Source organism: Lemur catta, chromosome 9 (assembly GCF_020740605.2).
Source record: "Lemur catta isolate mLemCat1 chromosome 9, mLemCat1.pri, whole genome shotgun sequence".
NCBI classification, from domain to species: Eukaryota; Metazoa; Chordata; class Mammalia; order Primates; family Lemuridae; genus Lemur; species Lemur catta.
Genome location: NC_059136.1, coordinates 382839 through 403980, shown reverse-complemented (window position 1 = coordinate 403980; position 21142 = coordinate 382839). Strand labels below are relative to the sequence as shown.

The 21142-nt window shown below is 70.8% G+C and overlaps 1 protein-coding gene across 1 annotated transcript in view; it reads left to right on the top strand.

The window, feature by feature from the left end:
* The window catches only part of ADAMTS7 (ADAM metallopeptidase with thrombospondin type 1 motif 7), a 32408-nt gene extending 12771 nt beyond the window's left edge, over positions 1–19637 (top strand). The window contains 29 exon segments of the mRNA XM_045560872.1: positions 861–1010; positions 1818–1961; positions 4945–5089; positions 5647–5739; positions 6065–6210; positions 7292–7461; positions 7681–7814; positions 8773–8893; positions 10182–10342; positions 10344–10427; positions 10632–10773; positions 12033–12159; positions 12542–12581; positions 12583–12756; positions 13008–13235; positions 13237–13356; positions 13358–13454; positions 13457–13578; positions 13580–14008; positions 14011–14167; positions 14170–14309; positions 15470–15511; positions 15513–15605; positions 15607–15624; positions 15914–15992; positions 15995–16086; positions 16160–16306; positions 17287–17446; positions 19391–19637. Of these exon segments, the coding sequence (XP_045416828.1) occupies positions 861–1010; positions 1818–1961; positions 4945–5089; positions 5647–5739; positions 6065–6210; positions 7292–7461; positions 7681–7814; positions 8773–8893; positions 10182–10342; positions 10344–10427; positions 10632–10773; positions 12033–12159; positions 12542–12581; positions 12583–12756; positions 13008–13235; positions 13237–13356; positions 13358–13454; positions 13457–13578; positions 13580–14008; positions 14011–14167; positions 14170–14309; positions 15470–15511; positions 15513–15605; positions 15607–15624; positions 15914–15992; positions 15995–16086; positions 16160–16306; positions 17287–17446; positions 19391–19548 (3913 nt within the window). The 3' untranslated portion in view covers positions 19549–19637.
* Positions 19638–21142: the final 1505 nt, after the last annotated feature.

Sequence of the window (21142 nt, the reverse complement as noted above, 5' to 3'; positions counted from 1 at the left end):
CACCATGCCCGGCTAAGTTTTCTATATCTATTTTTAGCTGTCCAGATAATTTCTTTCTATTTTTAGTAGAGACGCGGGTCTCGCTCTTGCTGAGGCTGGTCTTGAACTCCTGAGCTCAAACAATCCGCCCGCCTCGGCCTCCCAGAGTGCTGGGGTGACCGGTGTGAGCCACGGCGCCCGGCCAGGGGGCGTCTTTTTATTTTGAAATAATTGCGGGTTCTCACATGGCCGTCAGAAACAATGCCGGGGCCCCGTACGCGTTGCCCCCGTCCCTCCCAGGGGTGACATCTTTCGTGACCACAGCACAGTGTCCCCACCAGGACACAGGTGTTGACGCCGTCCACAGACTGGCTCAGGTTCCAGCAGGTCCACGCACACGCGTGTGTGCACGTCCAGTCTGTGCAGGTCTGTCCCTTGTGGGTCCACACGTCCCCTCCCGGTCTGGACACAGAGCAGCTGCAGGGGAAGGACATCTCTCGCTGCCTGTCCGGCCACAGCCACCTCACACCCCCCACCCCCAGTCTCTGTGGCCGACACCTGCTCAGGGTCCGTGGCTGGAGCCCCGGGTGGTCGTTGTCCCCTGCGGGCCCAGCAGCTCCCGTGAGCACCTGGTGGGACAGTGACCAGCACCGTTCCGTGCACACGTCTGCTTCCCAGGCCCAGGCGGGGCCCCGTGTGTGGAGTGTGAGTGACATGGCGCCTGCTTCCCGGCCGGCGCCGTGCTGGGCCGATGTCAGGGAGCGGAGGACGCCGTGTCCTCACGCAGGGTCGGCAGGGGCCCCTCTCCGGCCCCCTCGGCTGCTCCGTGGGCCGGGCCCGGGGCCAGGTCAGCCTGAGGCTGCCTCTCTCTGCCGGTGCAGGAAGGACCTGTGTGTGGCCATGAACCGGCCCTGCGAGACCCTGGGCCTGTCCCACGTGGCGGGCATGTGCCAGCCCCACCGCAGCTGCAGCATCAGCGAGGACACGGGCCTGCCGCTGGCCTTCACTGTGGCCCACGAGCTCGGGCACAGGTACCCGCCTGCCCTCAGCACCGGGCGCCCTGGGCGGCAGCCAGGGGTCACGACATCCGGGAAGCGGCACTGTCTGGGGAGGGAGCCCCGACGTGGTCTCCACATGCCGCCCATGCGGGGTCCGCGCCCCACACGGGCTGCCTGGGCGGCGCTGGGGCTGCAGGGAGCAAGTCTTCCCTGCAGGGGTTGGGTCAGGCCGGAAAGTCCCTGCCCGTCTCTGGCTGCCCTCAGTGCCCTGCGCCTCCCTATTCCTGCTTGCTCTGTGACCCCGGGCCGTGCCCTGCCCTCTCTGGGCCTCGGCACTTCCTGCAGATCGAGGAGGTTGGACTCAGGGATGTCCGAGGCTCCCTCCATCTGAGCCCTCGTGTCTAAGCACGGCCCAGGCCCTCGGCCGCCCATGCCCAGGCTGTTTGGTGCACGTGGCAGCACCTCGGGGTGTCCACAAGCCAGCGAGGGCAGAGCTCTGCTGGTCAGAGGTGTTAGGCTCGTCCAGTCAGATGTCCGGGTCCCCCGGGTGGTGGCCGGACCCGCAGGCCCTTGCAGCCGCTCGTGGCCGTAGAAGGTTGGCTTTGCCGTGGGCTGCGCTGCGTCCCTGGCCCTCATTCCAGGCTCGGGCTGGCGCCCCCGGAAGAGCACCCCTGGGGTACTCGCTGTCAGACCCACGTTTTACACTAAGGAAACTGAGGCTCAGAGAGGGCACGCGACTTCCCAAGGCCACGGGCGGTCGGTGGCCGGGCAGCTCTGGGCCCCCGCAGGCCTCGGGGTGAGGTACCCGGGGCTCACCGCCCGGCCTGTGCTCTCGCGCAGCTTCGGCGTTCAGCACGATGGCAGCGGCAATGATTGCGAGCCGGTGGGGAAACGGCCATTCGTCATGTCTCCGCAGCTCCTGTACGACGCGGCCCCGCTCACCTGGTCCCGCTGCAGCCGCGAGTACATCACCAGGTTCCTCCAGTGAGTCCCCCGACAGGCGCGGGGCCCTGCCTGTGCCCTTGTGGGTCTGTGCCGTGTTTGCTCCTCCACCGTCGTCGTGGTGGGTTCTGGAAGGGAGCAGAGATGCATCTGTTTGCTGCTGGTGCCATGTTGTTCTGGAAGCCAACTCACTGTGGGGGGTGAGCGGGGACGGGACCAGGGCCACTGGGGACGTGAGAGCGAGGACAAGGCCCCCAGGGGGAGGGGGTGGCTGGCGTGGGGAGGGGGACTGGAAGCAGAGGAGAGTTCAGTTTGGTGGCAAGAACTGGACTCTGGCCCCAGCTTCTACCCATTGTCCTGTAAGCCTCAAAAGACGGGGACAGTGGTGTGACCGCCTCGCGCACTTGATGTGAGCACTGAATGAGAAACCGCGGGCGTGTGTAGCACGGTGCCTGCCGCCTGGCGAGCCTTTGATACGTGGTGTCTGTTGTTATTTCCACGTTACCAAGTGAGGCGTGCACGGACTCGAACCAGGGAAGCGGCCGGAGGATGGGGGAGGGGGGTGTCTCCTGGCTGGAAAATCAGAACCGTGGCCGCCCCCACAGGCCCCAGGGGTGGATCCCAGCTGCCCCCACTCAGGGTGGCACCCAGCACCCTGGCTCCAGGACAGACAGACAGATGCGACTCTGTCCCCATCAGCTGCTGGAATGCCTGAGGGACTTGGCCGGGGGCCTGGGTGGGGGGGGGGGAACGGAGCCGGAGCAGTGGGGCCTCTTGGAGCAGCGGCACAAGGAGAGCCGGTGGGAGCCCCACCAGTCGAGGGGTGCGGGGGAGGGAGAACGGCCTCTCCCCAAGGTCGCTCTGTGTCTCGCCCCTCCATCCTGGGGGTCAGGCAGCAGGGTGACCTGGGGCAGGGTGTGGACAGCGGCCAGCCTGTCTGCCAGCCCCTGCCCCCTGTGCCTTTGCTGGGGAGGGGGGACAGGAGAGAGAGGACAGGCCCCACTGAAACAGGCTGGGGGACAGAATGAGTGAGAGTCACAGAAGGTGCCGGATGTGGGCCAGGCCGTGTTCCTGGGGCTCAGGGCAGCCTCAGGCAGTCACAGTCCCCTCGATGCCTCACTGCACCCAACACCCCCGGCTCCCTACAGAGAGACCCGGGCAGGGCTGAGTGCAAACTACTGCTCATGCTGTGTCCATGGACACACATGCGTGTCGGGCCCTGTGGGGTATGATGGGAAGGGGCAGATGTGGCGCCTGTCCCCAGGGCCCTCGGCACCCGGGCAGACAGACGTGTGGCAGTTTGGGGCAGTGAGGGGTGGCAGATGCCCCTGCGGGCAGGGTATGGAGGGGGCAGCGACCTGTCCTGGGGTCGGGGGCTGCGTCTGGGAGAAGGAGCCTCGGAGCTGCCTCCAGGGAGAGGCCCGGACGTCTGAGGGAGAAGCGTGTGTGCGTGTGCATGTGTGCATGTGTGTGCATGTGCACATGTGCATGTGCGCACACACGTGTGTGCGCGTGCGTGCATGTGTGTGCATGTGTGTATGTGTGCATGCATGTGTGTGCATGCATGTGTGTGCACGTGTGTGCACACATGTGCATGTGGTGTGCATACGTGTGTGTGCGTGTGTGCATGTGTGTATGTGTGTGTGTGCGTGCATGTGTGTGTGCGTGCGCGCGTGTGTGTGTGTGTGTGTGTGTGTGTGTGTGTGGTGGGGGCAGGGCCAGGCTGGGGCGAGGGAATGGGGGTGGGGCGGGGAATCCTGGGGGGCTGCAGCTGTCTGGGAGGCGGAGCTGAGGAGCTCCAAGCCCCTTGCTGGGCTGAAGCACTGTAGGGAGCTGAGGTCACGGCGTTTCGTGGGCCTCAACTCGGACCCGGGTGTGGAGGGAGCTCCGGCAGGGCGAGGGGCGGCCGAAGCCGGGGTGGGGGGTGAGGGAGGGCCTTCGGGCGTCTCCCGCGGGGGTGGCGGCTCTCTGGCTTGTTGAGGACAGAGTGAGTCACCTACTGTCTGCTGTGACCTCAGTGGGACCGCCCGGCCCCCTGCACTTAGCGAGAGGAAGGGCCGGAGGGGAAGGGCTGGCAGCCCGGGACGGCTGAGGGGACGGGGTGAGTGTCGCAGCGTGAGGGCCTGGCCCTGAGCCCGCAGAGGAAGGAAGGCTGCTGCTGGCTGTGATGTTTGCGAGCAGACATTGCTATTTATACCCCTCGCTTGGAATCAGCTTCTTGCACGTGAGCACATGAAGGCCCAGAGAGGGTGAGGGGTGGCCCAAGGCCACACAGCATCCACAGCCAGGGGTTGCCGCAGTGGGGCCTGCCCAGCAGGATGAGCCCCGGCCCCAGAGGGGCACAGAATGAGGCCGCGGCAGAGGCAGGGACGAGCCTCTGTCCTCCGTGCCCCGCCGTGGTGTCTGGGCAGCCTCGTCTCCGACGCGGCACCAGCCGCAGTGTGTGCCAGACGCAGACTTGCCTGCCGCATCCCCCAGTGCCCGCCCTGCCGGGGACTCTGGCCTGAGGGGGCAGGCGTAGTGGGGACCTGGGGGCGGGTGTGGGCTCGGCTCCCTCCGGGCGCTCCCCCAGGGCAGGGGCTCGTCCTTCATCCTTCCCAGATGGCCCTAGATTTCTGCCTGGCGGGGCGGGCGCGCCCGTGTGTCGGTGTGATGTGACACGCTGCAGACCCCTCTCCCGCCTGGCTCTGGGCTGGGGGCAGGGGCAGGGGCAGCAGGGACTCAGAGCAGGGCCACGTGGGGTGACAGGCCGTGGGCTGCGTCTCAAGGACAGAGCACAGAGGCTTCCTCAGTGGACGGGAGGAGCGGGGGTGGGGACAGCCGTGCGCAGGCCTGGCACTGGGGCGTGGGGAAGCGTGTGGGGGTGGGGGCGGGGCGAGCTGGGCCCGTCTGCTACCTGGGGGCTGGCGGGGGGCTGGGCCCAGCGGGGAGGCCCGGGTCCTCCTGCACCAAAGGGCTCTGCCCCCGAGGCCTCTGCTGGGTCTCACAGGCCGTCCCTCGCCCTCCTCCCGCCCGACCCCTGCAGCCGTGGGTGGGGCCTGTGCCTGGACGACGCTCCTGCCAAGGATGTCATCGACTTCCCCTCGGTCCCACCCGGCGTCCTCTACGACGTGAGCCACCAGTGCCGCCTCCAGTACGGGGCCTACTCCGCCTTCTGCGATGACATGGACGTGAGTGGGGGGGTCTGGGCGCGGGGCACACAGAGCGCCGAGGCCCAGGGCATAGCCCTCAGGGGCCCGTGGGTGCCGGCCCGGGAGGGACCCGCCTGGCTGGGCTCGGTCCCCGTGTGGCACCTTGGGGCGCAGAGAGGTCTGGATTCTGGGTCGAACGTCTGCAACTGTGTGGCCGTGGCAAGTCCCTTCGCCCGCCTGGCGCTGGCTCCCAAGGGGGGACTAGCCGCAATGCCGTGGGGTCCTGGAGCAAATGCCCCAGAGTGACCCTCTGACGGGGGTCTCTCCAGAGGAGTGGGGGTGCTGGGAGAGCTGTGGGCAGCTGGGGACCCCTCCGAGCTGCAAACCTGCTTCCGGGGCCCAGCGCGGGGCCCCCCACACCCACGTGGTCTGGGAGGGGCGGGAAGTGGGAGCAGACAGGGAATCAGCGGGACCCTCGGGGTGCTCACATCTGCAGACCCCCACTCGGAGGGGCGGCCAAGGGACTCTGGGGACGGGGGAGGCGGGTGGGTGGTGCACGGGGGAGGGGTGAGGCAGGCCCTGCCTTCCCCCCACAGGACGTGTGCCACACGCTGTGGTGCTCCGTGGGGACCACCTGTCACTCCAAGCTGGACGCAGCCGTGGACGGCACCCGGTGTGGGGACAGCAAGGTAGGGTGTCCCCAACCCAAGCCGCAGGGTGTGAGGCCAGACCTCCTGCTATGTCTGCCCGGGTCAGGGGTCGGCCTCGGCTTACGGCCTTGCCTGAGCCCGCAGCAGCCCCCCCTGGGCGGGGTGTGACCCACTGTTCCCCAGGGAGCCCCGCCCAGCGTCCGCGTGGGGCTCTGCTCCACTCCTGGCCCAGCCCCACCAAGTGGCTTGGGCCGCGGGGATGGTGAGGGGGCCTCACACCCCTTCGATCCTTCTCCTCGCTCTTGCTAGTGTGAGGGTGACTGACGGGCGTGGGCGGGGTTCCCCGCCTCCCCTGTCCCGGCAGTGGTGTCTCAACGGGGAGTGTGTGCCCGTGGGCTTCCAGCCCGAGGCGGTGGACGGAGGCTGGTCCGGCTGGAGCGCGTGGTCCGCCTGCTCGCGGAGCTGCGGCGTCGGCGTGCAGAGTGCCGAGCGCCAGTGCTCGCAGCCCGCGTGAGTGGCCGGGCACCGCGTGGTGGGATCGAGGGACCCGGTGGCAGGGAGCTCGCTCTGCCCCGCCCCTGGCCCTGGGAAGTGTCCAGGCCACCTTTGGTCACGTCCCGGGCGTGTTCTGGAGGCTGACGGGGCCCCACTGCAGAGAGGAGCACAGCGAGGCCCGGACGCCGGCAGACTCCGGAGGCGGCACACGGAGCAGCTGCGGGAGGGGAGGGCCGCGTTAGGGGCTCGGCCCCGGGCTGGATCTGGGTCCCCATCCTCTCTGTGCCCCTCGGGCCAGGGGCCAGGGCCTTGTCCACCCCTGCCCTGGGCCTCGGTTTCCCTGTCTGTGAGTGGGGCGACAGCCCTGCCCGCCCCATGGAAACGCAGCATCTCCCCGCACCGAGTCTGCAGTCAGCACTCGGCAGGAGCTGCTTGAAGGGGTGGCCTGGGCCTCAGTTTCCCCATCTGAAAGGAGCGTGGTGGAGGCTGCGAGAGGCAGCGGCCTGAGGGGCTGCCAGCTCCTGTCACCAAGCCCCTGGTCACTGGGCTCCCCGGCCGGGCACGGGGTTCAGGGCCGGTGCACCGGGGCCTGTGCTTGCTGAAGACGGTGGGCTCCCGACCCCCAGGTCCACTGGGCCGGCCCGGCTACCCGGCCTCGGTCAGGGCGGGGCTCAGGTGCCCACTCCAGCAGGCCCCTCACTGGCCGGGCCCCTGGCGGCTCCTGTGGCCCGGGCTGCGGTGCTGCCACCAGAGCCGGTCTGAGAACTCGAGGGCTCCTTAGGACGCGGGGTCCTGGGGGCTGGAGACTGAGGAGCCCCCCAGCCAGTGTGCGTCACATGCACGGCTTGTCCCAGGTCTCAGCATCGCTCTGCCCAGGCAGCCCCAGCCCCATTCACAGATGAGGAAACTGAGGCCCACAGGGTGCCCACGGTCACACGGAGGGTGGGCAGAGCCCAGACCTCCTGCTGCCCCTTCCGACAGGTCCTCGCGAACAGGGAGCGTGTCTGGCCGGGGTGGGCAGCGCGAGGGGCAGCAGGGTCTCTGTCTGGGTGGGGGGAGGCTGCTCCCCGCGCTCACGGCCCCGCCCTCCCCGCAGGCCCAGGTACAAGGGCAGGTACTGCCTGGGCCAGCGCAAGCGCGTGCGCCTCTGCGGCCTGCAGCCCTGCCCCCCCGGCCGCCCCTCCTTCCGGCAGGTGCAGTGCAGCCGCTTCGACGCTGTGCTCTACAAGGGCCGGCTGCACACCTGGGTGCCGGTGGTCAACGACGGTGAGTCCCGGTGAGGCTCAGGGCGGGGTGAGCGGGCCCCGGGCGACCCGGCCCTGGGCTGTCCCCATGTCCCTGCAGCTGAGGCTCACTGCGGCCTTGCACAGAGCGCACCTGTGCTGCCCGGGGACTCTGGCCTGCCTTGGCCCGTGTCCCGGGGCCTCCCCGATGGCCACACGGCTCCTGCCCAGTGTCCCTGATGGCTCCGCACTCGGCCCGCAGTGAACCCCTGCGAGCTGCACTGCCGGCCCTCCAACGAGTACTTTGCTGAGAAGCTGCGGGACGCGGTGGTGGACGGCACCCCCTGCTACCAGGGCCGGGCCAGCCGGGACCTCTGCATCAACGGCATCTGCAAGGTGAGGGTCTCCGGCACCACCCGGCACCGCCTGCCAGGGACGAGGGCCAGGCAGGCTGTGCCCGCGTGGGGCTGGCTGAGACCGGGCAGTGGCTTCCTCTCTGGCAGGCGTTAGATGAGGTGGTCCAGGCAACACGCAGGTATTGGGGACACGCAGCTCGGTATTTGGGGACAATTCCTAGTCTTACTTCTAGTGACGGTGGTGGCCACTGCACCCTGCCCATGCCCCCAGCCACCTGCTTGTGCCTGCTTCTTGCCACCTGAGCCGCAGGGCCGGGTGTCCAGGCCGGTGCTCGGAGGACCAGCAGGCGTGTGCCAACCCCAGCGCCGTGACGCTGAGCCCTGCCTCTGGCCAGACACCCGGCCATGCCTGCCCCTGCCCACCCGCAGCCTCTCGCAGGTTTTTCCCTCTCTTGTCTCGTGTGCTCACAGCACATGCTTAAGGGATGATCTCCCTGTGTCGCATTTGAGGAAACTGAGGCTCAGAGAGGTACAAAAGTTCACCCGGGTCAGAGGGCACCGCCGTGGCAGGGCAGGCCCCCAAGGCTGGGCGCCCTGAGGCTGGGCCCCCTGAGGCTGGGCCCCCGAGGCTGGGTCACAGAGGCTGGCCCCCCCAAGGCTGGGTCCCCCCGAGGCTGGGCCCCCCTCCCCAAGACTGGGTCCCTGAGGCTGGGGCCCCCGAGGCTGGGCCCCCCTCCCCAAGGCTGGGTCACAGAGGCTGGGCCCCCCTCCCTGAGGCTGGATACCCCCAGGCTGGGGCCCCCAAGGCTGGGTCACAGAGGCTGGGCCCCCGAGGCTGGGTCTTAGAGGTTGGGTCCCCGAGGCTGGGCCCCCCCGAGGCTGGGCCCCCGAGGCTGGCCCCCCGAGGCTGGGTCCCCAAGGCTGGGCCCCCCGAGGCTGGGTCCCCGAGGCTGGGTCTCTGAGGCTGCAGCACAGGGCTCCCCCTCCCCTCGTTGCAGAACGTGGGCTGTGACTTCGAGATCGACTCGGGCGCCGTGGAGGACCGCTGTGGTGTGTGCCACGGCAATGGCTCCACCTGCCACACCGTGAGCGGGACCTTCGAGGAGGCTGAGGGCCTGGGTATGGGGCCGCCGTGGGGGAGGGGAGGCCCTGCCCCGGGCCCCGTGGTCCCCCCGGGCTGGAGCTGGCAAGCAGGGAGGTCGGGGTTCTTGCAGAGTCGGGGCGCCCTGGCCCAGGTGCAGGGCCCTGTCCTCGGGGGGGGGGGGTCCTCCTGTCCCGGGGGCTGCAGGCAGCACCAGCCGGCTGTGCGTGTCCCCTGGCCCTTCAGAGCATAGCTGTCTCCTCACGTACGATGCCCCGGGGACCCCAGCTCCGCTCCCTGGGCCGGGCTCTGTGTGGCACACGTGGCTGCAGTGCTGACTCTGCCAGGTGACAGGGACATGGGGTCGGAGCCTTACAGCCTGTCCTAGTGTGCACATGCTGGGCAGGGAGGCCCAGAGGGCTGTGAGAGACCGAGGAAGAAGGTCTTGACCTGGGGAAGTCAGGGAAGGCTTCCTGTAGGAGGTGGGAGTTGAGCTGAATCATAAAGGACCCAGATAAGATGGGGAGGGGCGTTCCAGATGGGGGAAAAGAGCTTGTGCCAGAGCCTGGAGGCCAGAAACACGGGCCCTGTCTGGGGTGGGTAAGGGAGGCAGGGCTGGCTGTGGGGCCTTGAATGCCAAGCCAAGCAGCTTAGATTTCGTCCTGGAGAGGCAGCATGGTATGGTGGGTGGAGCACAGCCCCTGGGCCTGCCTCCTCTCCCAGCAGGCCCCTCTGTACAGCGGGGCTCACGACAGCCCCTGCGTCACAGGGCGACCCCACCTGGGCTGAGAGCAGGGCCGGGCCCCTGGTGGGCGTCACAGGACAGGACAGGGCAGGTGGGGGGCCAAGGGGGACGTCCTGGGAGAGAGGCCCAGGCAATTGGGTCTTCAGCAAGGTTCTGCCGGCCTGAGTTTGGAGATGGACCCCACCCTGTGACAGCAAGACCAGTGTGGGTCCCCCGGCGAGGAGTGATGGGGCCCGGGCCAGGGAGGCAGGGTTGGGGGAGCCCCTGTGAGGTCTTGGTGACCCTGCCTTTTGGGGAGCTCGGAATCTTAAGCTACAGGGGCCTCTTTGGCATCAGCAGGCAGGGAGAGGTTGGGGCGAGGGCAGGGAGGGGAGGCAGCGAACCCCGGCCCAACCTGTGCCCCCCACGGCCGCCAGGGTACGTGGACGTGGGGCTGATCCTGGCCCAACCTGTGCCCCCCACGGCCACCAGGGTACGTGGACGTGGGGCTGATCCCAGCCCAACCTGTGCCCACCACGGCCGCCAGGGTACGTGGACGTGGGGTTGATCCCAGCCCAACCTGTGCCCCCCACGGCCGCCAGGGTACGTGGACGTGGGGCTGATCCCAGCCGGCGCCCGCGGGATCCGCATCGAGGAGGTAGCTGAGGCCGCCAACTTCCTGGCCCTGCGGAGCGAGGACCCCGACAAGTACTTCCTCAACGGGGGCTGGACCATCCAGTGGGACGGGGACTACCAGGTGGCCGGGGGCCACCTTCACCTACGCACGCACCGGCAACTGGGAGAATCTCACGTCGCCGGGACCCACCAACGAGCCTGTGTGGATTCAGGTGCGGGAGCCCCCGGGCGGGGTGAGCCCTGGGACAGCCAGGCCTCTGCCTTGGTTTCCCCACCTCTAAATGGCCTCGGGGTGCAGCCCCAGTTCCCAGATGCGTCAGGCGTGTTCCCTGCTGGCAGGACCAGCGGGCGGGTGGCAGGGGGGGACACCTGGCGCTCACGGCCCCCCTGGCGCTCACGGCCCCCCGCCCGCCCAGCTGCTGTTCCAGGAGAGCAACCCCGGCGTGCGCTACGAGTACACCGTCCGCAGGGAAGCCGACGGCCACAGCCAGGACAAGCCGCCCGAGTTCTCCTGGCACTACGGGCCCTGGACCAGGTGCACGGTCACCTGTGGCACAGGTGAGAAGAGGGCCTTGGTCTCTGGGCAGGGACGCTGCCCCGGCCCCCAGCTCACGGCTCATTGGCTGGGCCGCCGCGGGTTTGGAACGCAGCTTCTCTGAGCCTCAGTCCCCATCTGTAACACGGTTAGCGATGGTCCCGTCTCAGGCCGGGGGGAGGGTGAACATGAGCCGGTGCGGTGCGGCCACCTGGCCGGTGCCCACTGTCCCCGCTGCCCCGTCCTGCCCAGGGAGGCACCGGCACCTCTGCTTCCGTCCCCCCTCGGCACCCGCAGGTCGGGCGCCTGCATTTCTGCTCCACACGGGACGCCTGGCCGGCAGGTACCAGAACCTGGAGCAGGTGACAGGCCGTAGGTCCCCAGGGCGGCCGGAGCAGGTGACAGGCCGTAGGTCCCCAGGGCGGCCGGAGCAGGTGACAGGCAGTAGGTCCCTAGGGGGGCCGGAGCAGGTGACAGGCCGTAGGTCCCCAGGGCAGCCGGAGCAGGTGACAGGCCGTAGGTCCCCGAGCACAGTCCAAGGTGGTGGGACAGGTGCAGGCCTCTAGGGCCCTGGCCCCTCACCCTCAGCCGCACCCCCCTCGCCATGTCAGCCTTCCCTGCTGCTGGGCGTCCCCCCCCCAGCCTCTTGCGCTGTTCCCGGCAGGAGAAGGGGAAGGGAGAGGGCCGAACCCCATGAAGGGGCTTGTGTCTCTCTCCTGGGCCGGCAGGGACTGTCCCAGACCCGCCTAGTGGCCAGGGAGCTGTGGTGGGGGCGTGTTGCGTGAACAAAGTCAGAGCTCTGCAGGCGAGGTGGGCAGGGGCGAGGGGGCCCACGCAAAGGCCAGGACAGTGACGGGGCTGGTGCCGGGGGCTGCAGAGGAACCCCAGCCAGTGACGAGGGTCCTCTCCAGACTTTGTGAGCCTGCTGGGAGGGGCCGTGGTGCCGAGGTTTGCGTGCACGTGTGTGACCTCGCACAGTCCTCACACCACGGCCTCCAGGTCACTGCTGCTCTCACAGATGAGGACACTGAGGTTCAGAGAGGCCCCGCAAGCTGCACAGGCCTCAGCGGGGCGCAGTGGGGCCGGGCGCTCAGCCCACCGAGCCCCCCGTGTGCCACCGCAGGGTGGGGTGGGGCTGGAGGACGGGAGGAGGAGGGGAGCCGGCCTTCATCCTGGCACAGGTGCGAGGTTGTGTCCGGGTAGGTTCCGGGCAGGGGGGTCTGGACAGGGCGGCCGGGCCGCGGGCCGTGGGTGCCGCCCCATCTGAGCCCCGTGTCCCCAGGCGTGCAGCGGCAGAGCGTCTTCTGTGTGGAGCGGCAGGCGGGGGCCGTGGACGAGGGACACTGTGACCCCCTGGGCCGGCCCGACGACCGCCAGCGCAGGTGCAGCGAGGAGCCCTGCCCTGCCAGGTGAGCCCCCCGACACGGCCCCCACCAGGCACCCGGGGTCCGCCGCAGCCCCCGAGGGGCCGGGGAGCTGGCCGTGGCCTCGTTCCCAGGGCTGCGTCCCAGCCTGGCTGGAGCGCCGCGGGCACCGGCACCAGGCCAGGCACCCGGCCGTCCCTCTCTGGGTCCCGGGTGTGGCAGTGGGGCTCAGCCGACCCAGGTCCTGCCAGGGCCCGTGGGGTCGAGGGCGGCTGGGCGGAGGGTGGACACTGGCCTGGGCCTGGGGCTCGGGGGCCCCCAGGGGACTCGGTCCCGACTCCGCCTGAGCCCCGAGGGCCTGGCGCCTGGCCTGGCCCCGCGGTGAGCCTGCCGGCGCCACCTCTCTGATGGCCGGTCCCCCTTGCAGGTGGTGGGCAGGCGAGTGGCAGCCCTGCTCCCGCTCCTGCGGGGCCGCGGGGCGTGTCCCACCGGGCTGTGCTGTGCGTGCGCAGCGTGGGGCTGGACGAGCAGAGCGCCCTGGAGCCAACCGCCTGCCAGCACCTGCCCCGGCCCCCCGCTGAGAGCCCCTGCAACCGCCAGGTCCCCTGCCCGGCCACCTGGGCCGTGGGGAACTGGTCTCAGGTGAGCTGGGGACGAGGGGGCGGGCACCGGGCCCTCCTCTGGCAGCCGCCGTGGGGTCCTCACTGCCGGGGCCGGGGTGGGAGGCAGCCTGGGGCCTTCCAGGATCCGACCTCTGACCCGAAAGCCTCCGGCCCGGGAGCTGGTGTGGCCGGAGCCTCTGCCCTGTGACGCGGGGGCGCGGGCAGGTCACCCGCCTTGCCTCACGTCCCCGCAGCCCCCCCGGCCTGACCCCCACCCTGACCCCCGCGCAGTGCTCGGCGACCTGCGGGCTGGGCACGCAGCACCGAAGCGTCCTCTGCACCAACGACACAGGCGTCCCCTGCGACCAGGCCCAGCAGCCGGCGAGGGCGGCTGCCTGCCCTCTGCCCCCCTGCCCACGGCCCCCCCGACACGCCGGGCCCGATGGCTCGGGCAGCGGCTCCTCCAGCAACGAGCTCTTCAACGAGGTCGACTTCGTGCCGCGTCCCCCGGCCCCCCGCCCCGAGTTCCCCCGCGTCCCCTGGGCCGGCCACCATGGGCAATGCCATCGGTGAGGACCTGGACCCGCCGGGGCCCGTGTTCGTGGACGACTTCTACTACGACTACAACTTCATCACCTTCTCACGAGGATCTGTCCTACGACGCCTCCGAGGAGCCTGACCCAGTCCTGGCGGGAACGGGGCCCCGGGCGCCCCCACCCCAGAGCAGCCCCGCGGAGCCCCCACAGGCACCCCCCTGCCGGCCACGCGGCCTCCCGCAGCGGGGGAGGAAGGCGCCCCGGGATCCAGGCCCCCCGGCCCTGCCCCGGCCCCGTCCTCCGAGCGGACCCCCGGGACCCCCCTCGGCCAATTTCTTGTCTGAGGAAAACGTCCCCGCGGGGGCCCCGGGCCTCGGGCTCCCCAGCCTGCCCTGGCCGCTGACCGCAAGCCCGCGGCGCCCACCCACCGGCTGCCCCCAGAGCCCAGACGAGCTCGCGGTCGGGGAGGACAGCCACGGCCGGCCACCCCCTCGGTGGCAGGACAGGACCAATGAGGTTTCCCAGGACAATGAGGACCCCGTGGGCCGCGGGGTGCAGCCCCTGCCCCGGACGCCCCCTTTGTCCTCTGTGGGCCCCGCCCCCTCCTTGCCTGGCCCTACTGTGCTGGAGCCATGGTCGGGGGGCCCGGGCGCTGGGGGGCCAGCTCCAGAGGGCAGCGCGGCCCCTCCGCCCCTTCCTCCCACAGCTGCTCTGCCAGAGAAGGGTGGGCACGGCCCCCCGGAGCCGGCACCTCCACCTCTGCACCCTCAGGCCTGGGCTTGGGGGACCCACAGACTCCGGTCACGCCAGGGCCCCTCCTTTGGACTGGCCCAGGACATGTGTCCTGGGTGATGGCCCTGAGCCCGGGACCCTCGGGCCAGCCCGAGCCCCCCCAGCCCAGAGGCCCCCCCCCGTCCACACCGCCCAGGAAGGCCCCACCCACGGCAGTGGAGCCCCCGGGGCCCAGCCCCTGCCCCCCAGCCCGGCCGAGGAGGGGCCCCGTGCGGACCTGCCGGCTGCCGGCAATGCCAGCTGGCAAGCAGGGGACTGGAGCGAGGTAAGTGGTGCCGCCAGGATGCTGGGAGATTCCGCAGGACCCTGGCGACTCGGTTTCCCCATCTGAAAATTCGCAGAGCGGGACACAGCCCTGTGCATCCTGTCTCGCGGGACTTGGGGGGCTGGCAGACCGCGGTGGGTGGGGCCCCGTGAGGGAGGAGCAGTGCCCAGCTCAGCCACACGCCATCTGCCCATCAGGCCTCAGTTTCCCTTCTGAGGAGTGGGGTGTGCTGACGCGGCCCACCCCTGGCAGCTCAGGGGGCTGCAGGGAAGGCAGGGCAGGCAGACATGAGGGCCAGTAGGGGACTCCTGCCCACACCCGGCCTTCACCGCCCAGGACAGGGCTCCAGACAGGCACGCATGGGGGACAACTGGCACAGGGGGATGGCTCAGGCACAGGGGGGATGGCTGGCACAGGGGGGACGGCTGGCACAGGGGGGATGGCTCAGGCACAGGGGGGACGGCTGGCACAGGGGGGACGGCTCAGGCACAGGGGACGGCTGGCACAGGGGGGACGGCTGGCACGGGGGGACGGCTGGCACAGGGGGACGGCTCAGGCACAGGGGGGATGGCTGGCACAGGGGGACGGCTCAGGCACAGGGGGGACGGCTGGCACAGGGGGGACGGCTCAGGCACAGGGGACGGCTGGCACGGGGGGATGGCTGGCACGGGGGGGATGGCTGGCACGGGGGGACGGCTGGCACAGGGGGGACGGCTCAGGCAGGGGGGACGGCTCATGCAGCCACCAGGCCGCCCTGCTCAGAGGCTCTGCCCTCCCTGGTCGCGTTGGGGGTCTGAGCGGGGGTGTGCCCTCCTGGGCCCCCAGGGCGTGTCTGGGAGAAGCCACCTCCTTCCGTTCACACCCCCCAGTTCGACCCAGCAATTCACTGCTGGGACTAAACCCAGACTTCCTCCCTGGTGACTGGGGGCAGCGGCCGCGTCAGGACGGCCGGGTGGGGCTGCAGGGCCCCCAGCCACACGTGTCCCTGTGAGCAGGGACGGCTGGTTGCTGGGGGAGCCTGACTCCTCCTCAGTGTCCCTGCTGGTGGGCGGGGGACTCACCTTTGCAGATAAGGACACTGAGGCCCGGTGGGGGGGTGCGGCTAGGCTGGGGGCGTCTGGGCTGGGGTCCCGCGGCCCTCACGACCTCTGCCCCCACAGTGCTCCACCACCTGCGGCCTGGGGGCCGTCTGGAGGCCGGTTGCACTGCAGCTCGGGCCGCGACGAGGACTGTGCTCCCGCCGGCCGGCCCCAGCCCGCCCGCCGCTGCCACCTGCGGCCCTGCGCCGCCTGGCACCCCCGGCAACTGGAGCAAGGTGCGTGGGGGACAGCCGGCGGCCACGGGGGCCTGAGCGGCCCAGGGTGGTGGGAAAGGGCTCCGGGGACTCACCCGGCCGCGTGGTGCCGTCTCTCGGGAATCTGCGTCTGCGCCGGCCACCGCGCTGGCCTTCCTGCCGGCTCGTCTCTGCTCCGCTTCCTCCACTGCCCGCCAGCCCCGCCTCCCCCTGGGGCTCCTCAGGGCTGTGCCCCGCTTGGTGGGGTGGTCGGAGGCCTGTGCTGGCCCAGGTCACATGTCACACGCACACGGTGTCCCTCGGTCCCCAGTGCTCCCGCAGCTGCGGTGGCGGCTCCTCAGTGCGGGATGTACAGTGTGTCGACACCCGGGACGGCCGGCCCCTGCGGCCCTTCACTGCCAGCCGGGGCCCCCGAAGCCCCCCAGCCGCCGGCCCTGCGGGGCCCGGCCCTGCCTCAGCTGGTACATCTCCTCCTGGAGGGAGGTGAGGCCCGGGGCCTGGGACGGGCGGGGAGGCCCCCAGACGGCCGTGCCCTGACCCCGCCCTGCCCGCCCAGTGCTCCGAGGCCTGCGGGGGGGGCGAGCAGCAGCGGCTGGTGACCTGCCCGGAGCCCGGCCTGTGCGAGGAGGCGCTGAGGCCCAGCAGCTCGCGGCCCTGCAACACGCAGCCCTGCACGCAGTGGGTGGTCGGGCCCTGGGGCCAGGTGAGCCGGGCTCGGGAGGAGCCGGGACGGAGGTTCGGGGACACGGGGACACCCAGGCCGCCTTGGTCGGCTGAGGCAGGGACTGCGGAGGCTGGGCTGGGCTCTGGGGGGCCGCCCGGATGTGGTGCCCAGACGGGGACCCGCCCTGCCGGCGCTGCGGCCTGCCGGGGGAAACCGAGGAAGAAAGGTGGGCGTGTGCTGCCATGTCAGGGAAGGGACCGAGGAGGAGGGGCTTCGGGGTTGAGACCTGCGGGGGGACGCAGGGTGACGAGGACAGGGACAGAGGGGACGGCAAGGCTGGAGTGCGGAGGCAGGAATGGCCAGCTGTGGTGCTCGAGCGGGTGGAGGGACTGGGGGGGCGGGCACGCCCATGCCAGGCCTGCTGGGTGGGAGTTCAGGAACCTCAATGTGGGCCCCAAGCCGGGCCTGCCCATGTGTCCTTGTCCCCTGGCTGCTGAGTGACGCGGGCAGGCTGCTTTGCCTCGCTGGGCCACCGTCCTCTCTCTGTGAAAGGGGGACGGGTCGGGAGGGTGACAGGAAGTACCCTGTGAAACACGGGGCAGGCTCGGCGCTGGCAGGTCAGACTGGCTTTTAGGGCTTTTTAGAAACATGAGACCCCGGCTGGCAGGAACACAAACTGCCCCCTCCCCTCCGCCCTGTCCCGTGGGCACCGAGGGTCTCGTCCAAGCCTGTGCCCACCGGCCCATCATGGCTCCGTGCAGGGCGCCTCCCGGCACGTCCCGTGTGAGGGGCTGTCCCCCTCCTCACGCCTGTCCCCCGCTGGGGGGCAGATCCTGCGCGTGATGGGGGGGTCTGAGTGCCAGGTGGGCCCAGCGTGGACCAGGCCTCCTGTGGGGGCACAGGGGGGGCCGGGAGGGCTTGGGCGCAGGTGTGGAGCGGCTTCCCGGGGTGGCACTGCCCCGGGGTACCAGGCTCCCCACAGGGGGCGGCCCCAGGACACCCTCCTGCCCCCCGCACAGTGCTCAGCCCCCTGTGGCGGCGTCCAGCGGCGCCTGGTCCAGTGCGTGAACACGCAGACGGGGCTGCCCGAGCAGGACGGCGGCCAGTGCGGCCACGAGGCCCGGCCCGAGAGCGCCCGGCCGTGCGGCACCGAGGACTGCGGGCTGGCAGAGCCGGCGCGTGAGTGCCCAGCCCCGGGGGGGGGGCGGGGGGGGTTATCGCACCCCGTGGCACCATCTGGCCCCACGTGTGCGGCTCGGGTGCCACGCGGCCACTGACTGAGGCCACGGGGGGCCACGTGGAAGCTGCAGGCCGTGGAGGGAGGGCCTCGGCCCGGGTGGCTGTGTGGCCCTGGGCAGGCCGGGGCTGTGGGACGTCCCTGGGTGGCCCTGGGCAGGCTGGGCCTGTATGAGACCCACCCCCGGCGCTGGCCTGCCATTCCCTGGCCAGGGGACGATGCCGGTGTGAACAATGGACCTGCAGGAAGGGGGCTCCCTCCCGGCCCCCGCGAGCTCCCAGCTGCCGGTGGCTTCCTGGCCAGCTGGGTCCTCCCGGCAGAAGGGCCTGGGCCAGAGGTGGCTCTGGACACCCCCCTCCCGCCCCGCCCCGCCCCCACTTCCTTCCTGCAGCTGCCCCCCCCTTCCCCCCCACCCGCAGTGCTGGGCAAGGACACGCGGCCCCGGCCACACCTGGGCCCCCCCCCACCGTGTGGCCTTGGGTTCCGTCCCCTCTTACGGCCTCACTGCCTCGTGCAGCGCCCGTCCTCGCAGAAGGGTCTGGGCGGCATCTCGCCTCCCTCATCGTCACCATCGTCCCTCAGGGCACCGTCAGCCCCGCCGGTCTGTGTGCGGGAAGAGCCGCGGCTCCCGGGCCGTGGGCTGTCGCCCTGCACCACGGTGCCCCCTGGGCTCTGCCCCAGCTGCCTCCTCCCCCCTCGCCACAGCCTCGTCCCCCAGCGCCAGGCCTGCAGTGGCCCCTGTGTCACCCGGTGCAAACGCCCCACCCGCCCTGCTGCCCCCGCACGGTCCCCGCACAGCCCGGGCGGGTCGCTGGCGCCACCAGCCTGGCTTCAGGGCCGAGGGCGGCCGTGGCCCCAGGTGGGCAGGGCCAGGCAGGACCTGAGACCCCCGGGGGCCAAGGACAGAGGACGGGCCTGGCCAGGGGGCTCTGAGCTCTGTGGGGTGGGGCGGGCTGCAGGGAGGGTTCTGGGGGGTTGGGCAGAACCCTAAACTGCCGCAGGATTTCTGCCTCTGGCCAGTGGTCAGGGGCAGCCGGGGAGGCACCTTGGACCCTGAGACCCGGGAATGCCGAGACGTTCGGATGGTCCATGGGACGCTGCGGGACACTGGGGAAGCAGGGGGACTCCGGGGCGTGTGGTCCCCACTGCGGGCAGCCGGCACAGCCACACCTGCTTGCGCAGGGCGGGGGGCTCCTGCCAGGGGGAGCCAAGGCCGGAGGTCACAGCGGGACTGGGCCGCCTGGCACAGCCACCGGAGCAGGTGGAGGAGCCACGCGCCCTCCGCAGGGCCCAGGGGACGTCCTGGGGCCAGGGCTGCCGTCGCCCTCCTGCTCCTTGTCCCCCAGGGCCCTGCTGGCGTGAGCCGGGCCTGGCGGCAGCTGGGGGGGCACCATCAGCAGCCCTGGGAGCGAGGCCAGGAGCCTGGCACAGGCACTGCGCAAAATAGCCCCGGGGGGGGCCCAGCCTGCAGCCCCCTCGTCCCCTCCCCAGCAGGCCAGGGCCCCGTCCCTCCTGCATGGCCGGGACACAGGCACTCTCTGGGCTGGGGCTGTCCTGGGAGATGGGACCCTGCCCGGAATCTGGTCTGTGACCAACTGCAGCCTGCAGAGCCCTGGCAGGACAGGTGGCAGGGGTGGGGGGGGCTGGAGCAGACTAGGTGGCAGGGGTGGGGGGCTGGCAGGGCAGGTGGCAGGGGTCGGGGGGGCTGGAGCAGACGCAGGTGGCAGGGGTAGGGGGCTGGCAGGGCAGATGGTAGGGGGGTGGGGGGACCCCTCCAGCAACTGGACTCACCCCTGCCCTTGGGGGGCTGCTGAGCCCTCCCTGAGGCTCCGGGGAGTGGGAGGGAGGTTCTGGCACGTCCCGACCCGCCCACCTGTGCCCGCCAGGCTGCGAGCGGGATCGTCTGTCCTTCCGGTTCTGCGAGACCCTGCGCCTCCTGGGCCGCTGCCAGCTGCCCACCGTCCGCGCCCAGTGCTGCCGCTCCTGCCCCCCGCCGGGCCGCAGTGTCCCCTCCCGAGGCCATCAACGGGTGGCCCGTCGCTGACCCGACCCCAGCCTGACCCGGGCGGGCTGCAGACCACCGACCGACCGACACTGACCTCAGCGCCCGCCGCGGGCCGGTGGCCCTGCCCCTGCGCCCTGATGGTGCTAACCTGTCCCACCCCTCAGAAGGGTATTTTTTTATGCTGACAGTTCGTATAACGTTTATTGTTATTTTGCATAAACGAGCATCTACCGGTCCGAAGCACAGCTTGGCCTCGTCTTGGATTCGGGGAATCTCGAGTCAGACCCTCCCCCGACCTCTGCCTGGAGCCCCCCAGTCCCGGCGCAGACGGCAGCTTTGCTCTCTCTGCTGGGGCCTCACCAGGGAGACGGCAGCAACGTGGCCCATGCCAGGCTGGTGCCTCAGTGGGCGCGGGGTGGGGGGGCGGCGTGGCCCCCATGACCGTGGCCCTGCGCACAACGTGGCCCCCCACCCACCGCGGTTCCCGCCACACCCCAACTTGCTCTGTGCCTCCTGCCGGGCCCCCAGCCCTACCCTGGGCCCCCCCACCAGGTCCTTGGAGACCCGTGTCCCAGCCCTACCCTGGGCCCCCCCAGGTCCTCGGAGACCCGTGTCCCAGCCCTACCCTGGGGCCCCCACTGAGGCCCTTGGAGACCCGTGTCCCAGCCCTACCCCTGGGGCCCCCACCGAGGTCCTCGGAGACCTGTGTCCCAGGGGTGGAGCCACACGCACCCCAGGCCATCCCGACGCCCACAGGAACTGCCCCCCGTGACGGGCCTGGGTCCTGTGGCACCGCCCCGGCCTCTGCTGCAGGAGGTGGGGGAGGAGGCAGGTGCAGTGCGTCCGTTCCGTCACCTCCCCGATGCTCAGGGACGGGCTGGGCTGGGTGCAGCGACTCAGGGCGGCCCCTCCGCCCTGTCAGCCCCCAGCCCCAGGCTCCTGCCACACTGACCCGTGGTCCAGCCATGTGGCACTTGCCTCCCCACAGCCCTTTCCTGCCCGTAAAAGTGAGTCCCACGAAGCCAGGCGGCGGCACACACAGGGAGCAGGTGCTTTGCAGAGGGACCCACGGGGGGTGCACGGTCTGCCCCCCAGGCCCAGCCCTGTGCCCGCCGGCTGAGCCTTGGACCAACCCCTTTCCTGAGCCATCTGCCCGGAAGGTGTCATGTTTATTCCCCGTCTCCAAGTGGGGGACACTGAGGGTCAGAAAGGCCCCCTGCACACCTCTCACATTCTGCTCCCCAGCGCGGGACGTCCCCAGACGGGCACGAGGAGGGACCCTGGAGCCGTGCATGTGGCCATCTGCGGCCACTCGGGGCGGGGGGCTGGGCTGGGAGGACAGAAAATCACTTTGGGGTCGAGGCCAAGAAACAGCGTCAGAGGCTGAAGCCGTCAGAAGCGTCTGTCCACAGGCTTGGAAGAGATGGAGGGGCTGTGGGCGCAGGGCGGCTGCCCACCAGAGCCAAGGGGCCCGGCGTGTCTGTGTCCCACCGCGCCGGCTCAGGCCTTACCGAAGCGCCGACGCGCCGTTTCCAGATGAGAAGCCCAAGGAGAGTCGCCGGCCCAAGGGCCCCACCTCCCGTTCTGAGCTCTGGCCCCGGTGGCTCCGTGTAGAGGGCAGCCCATGTGGGGC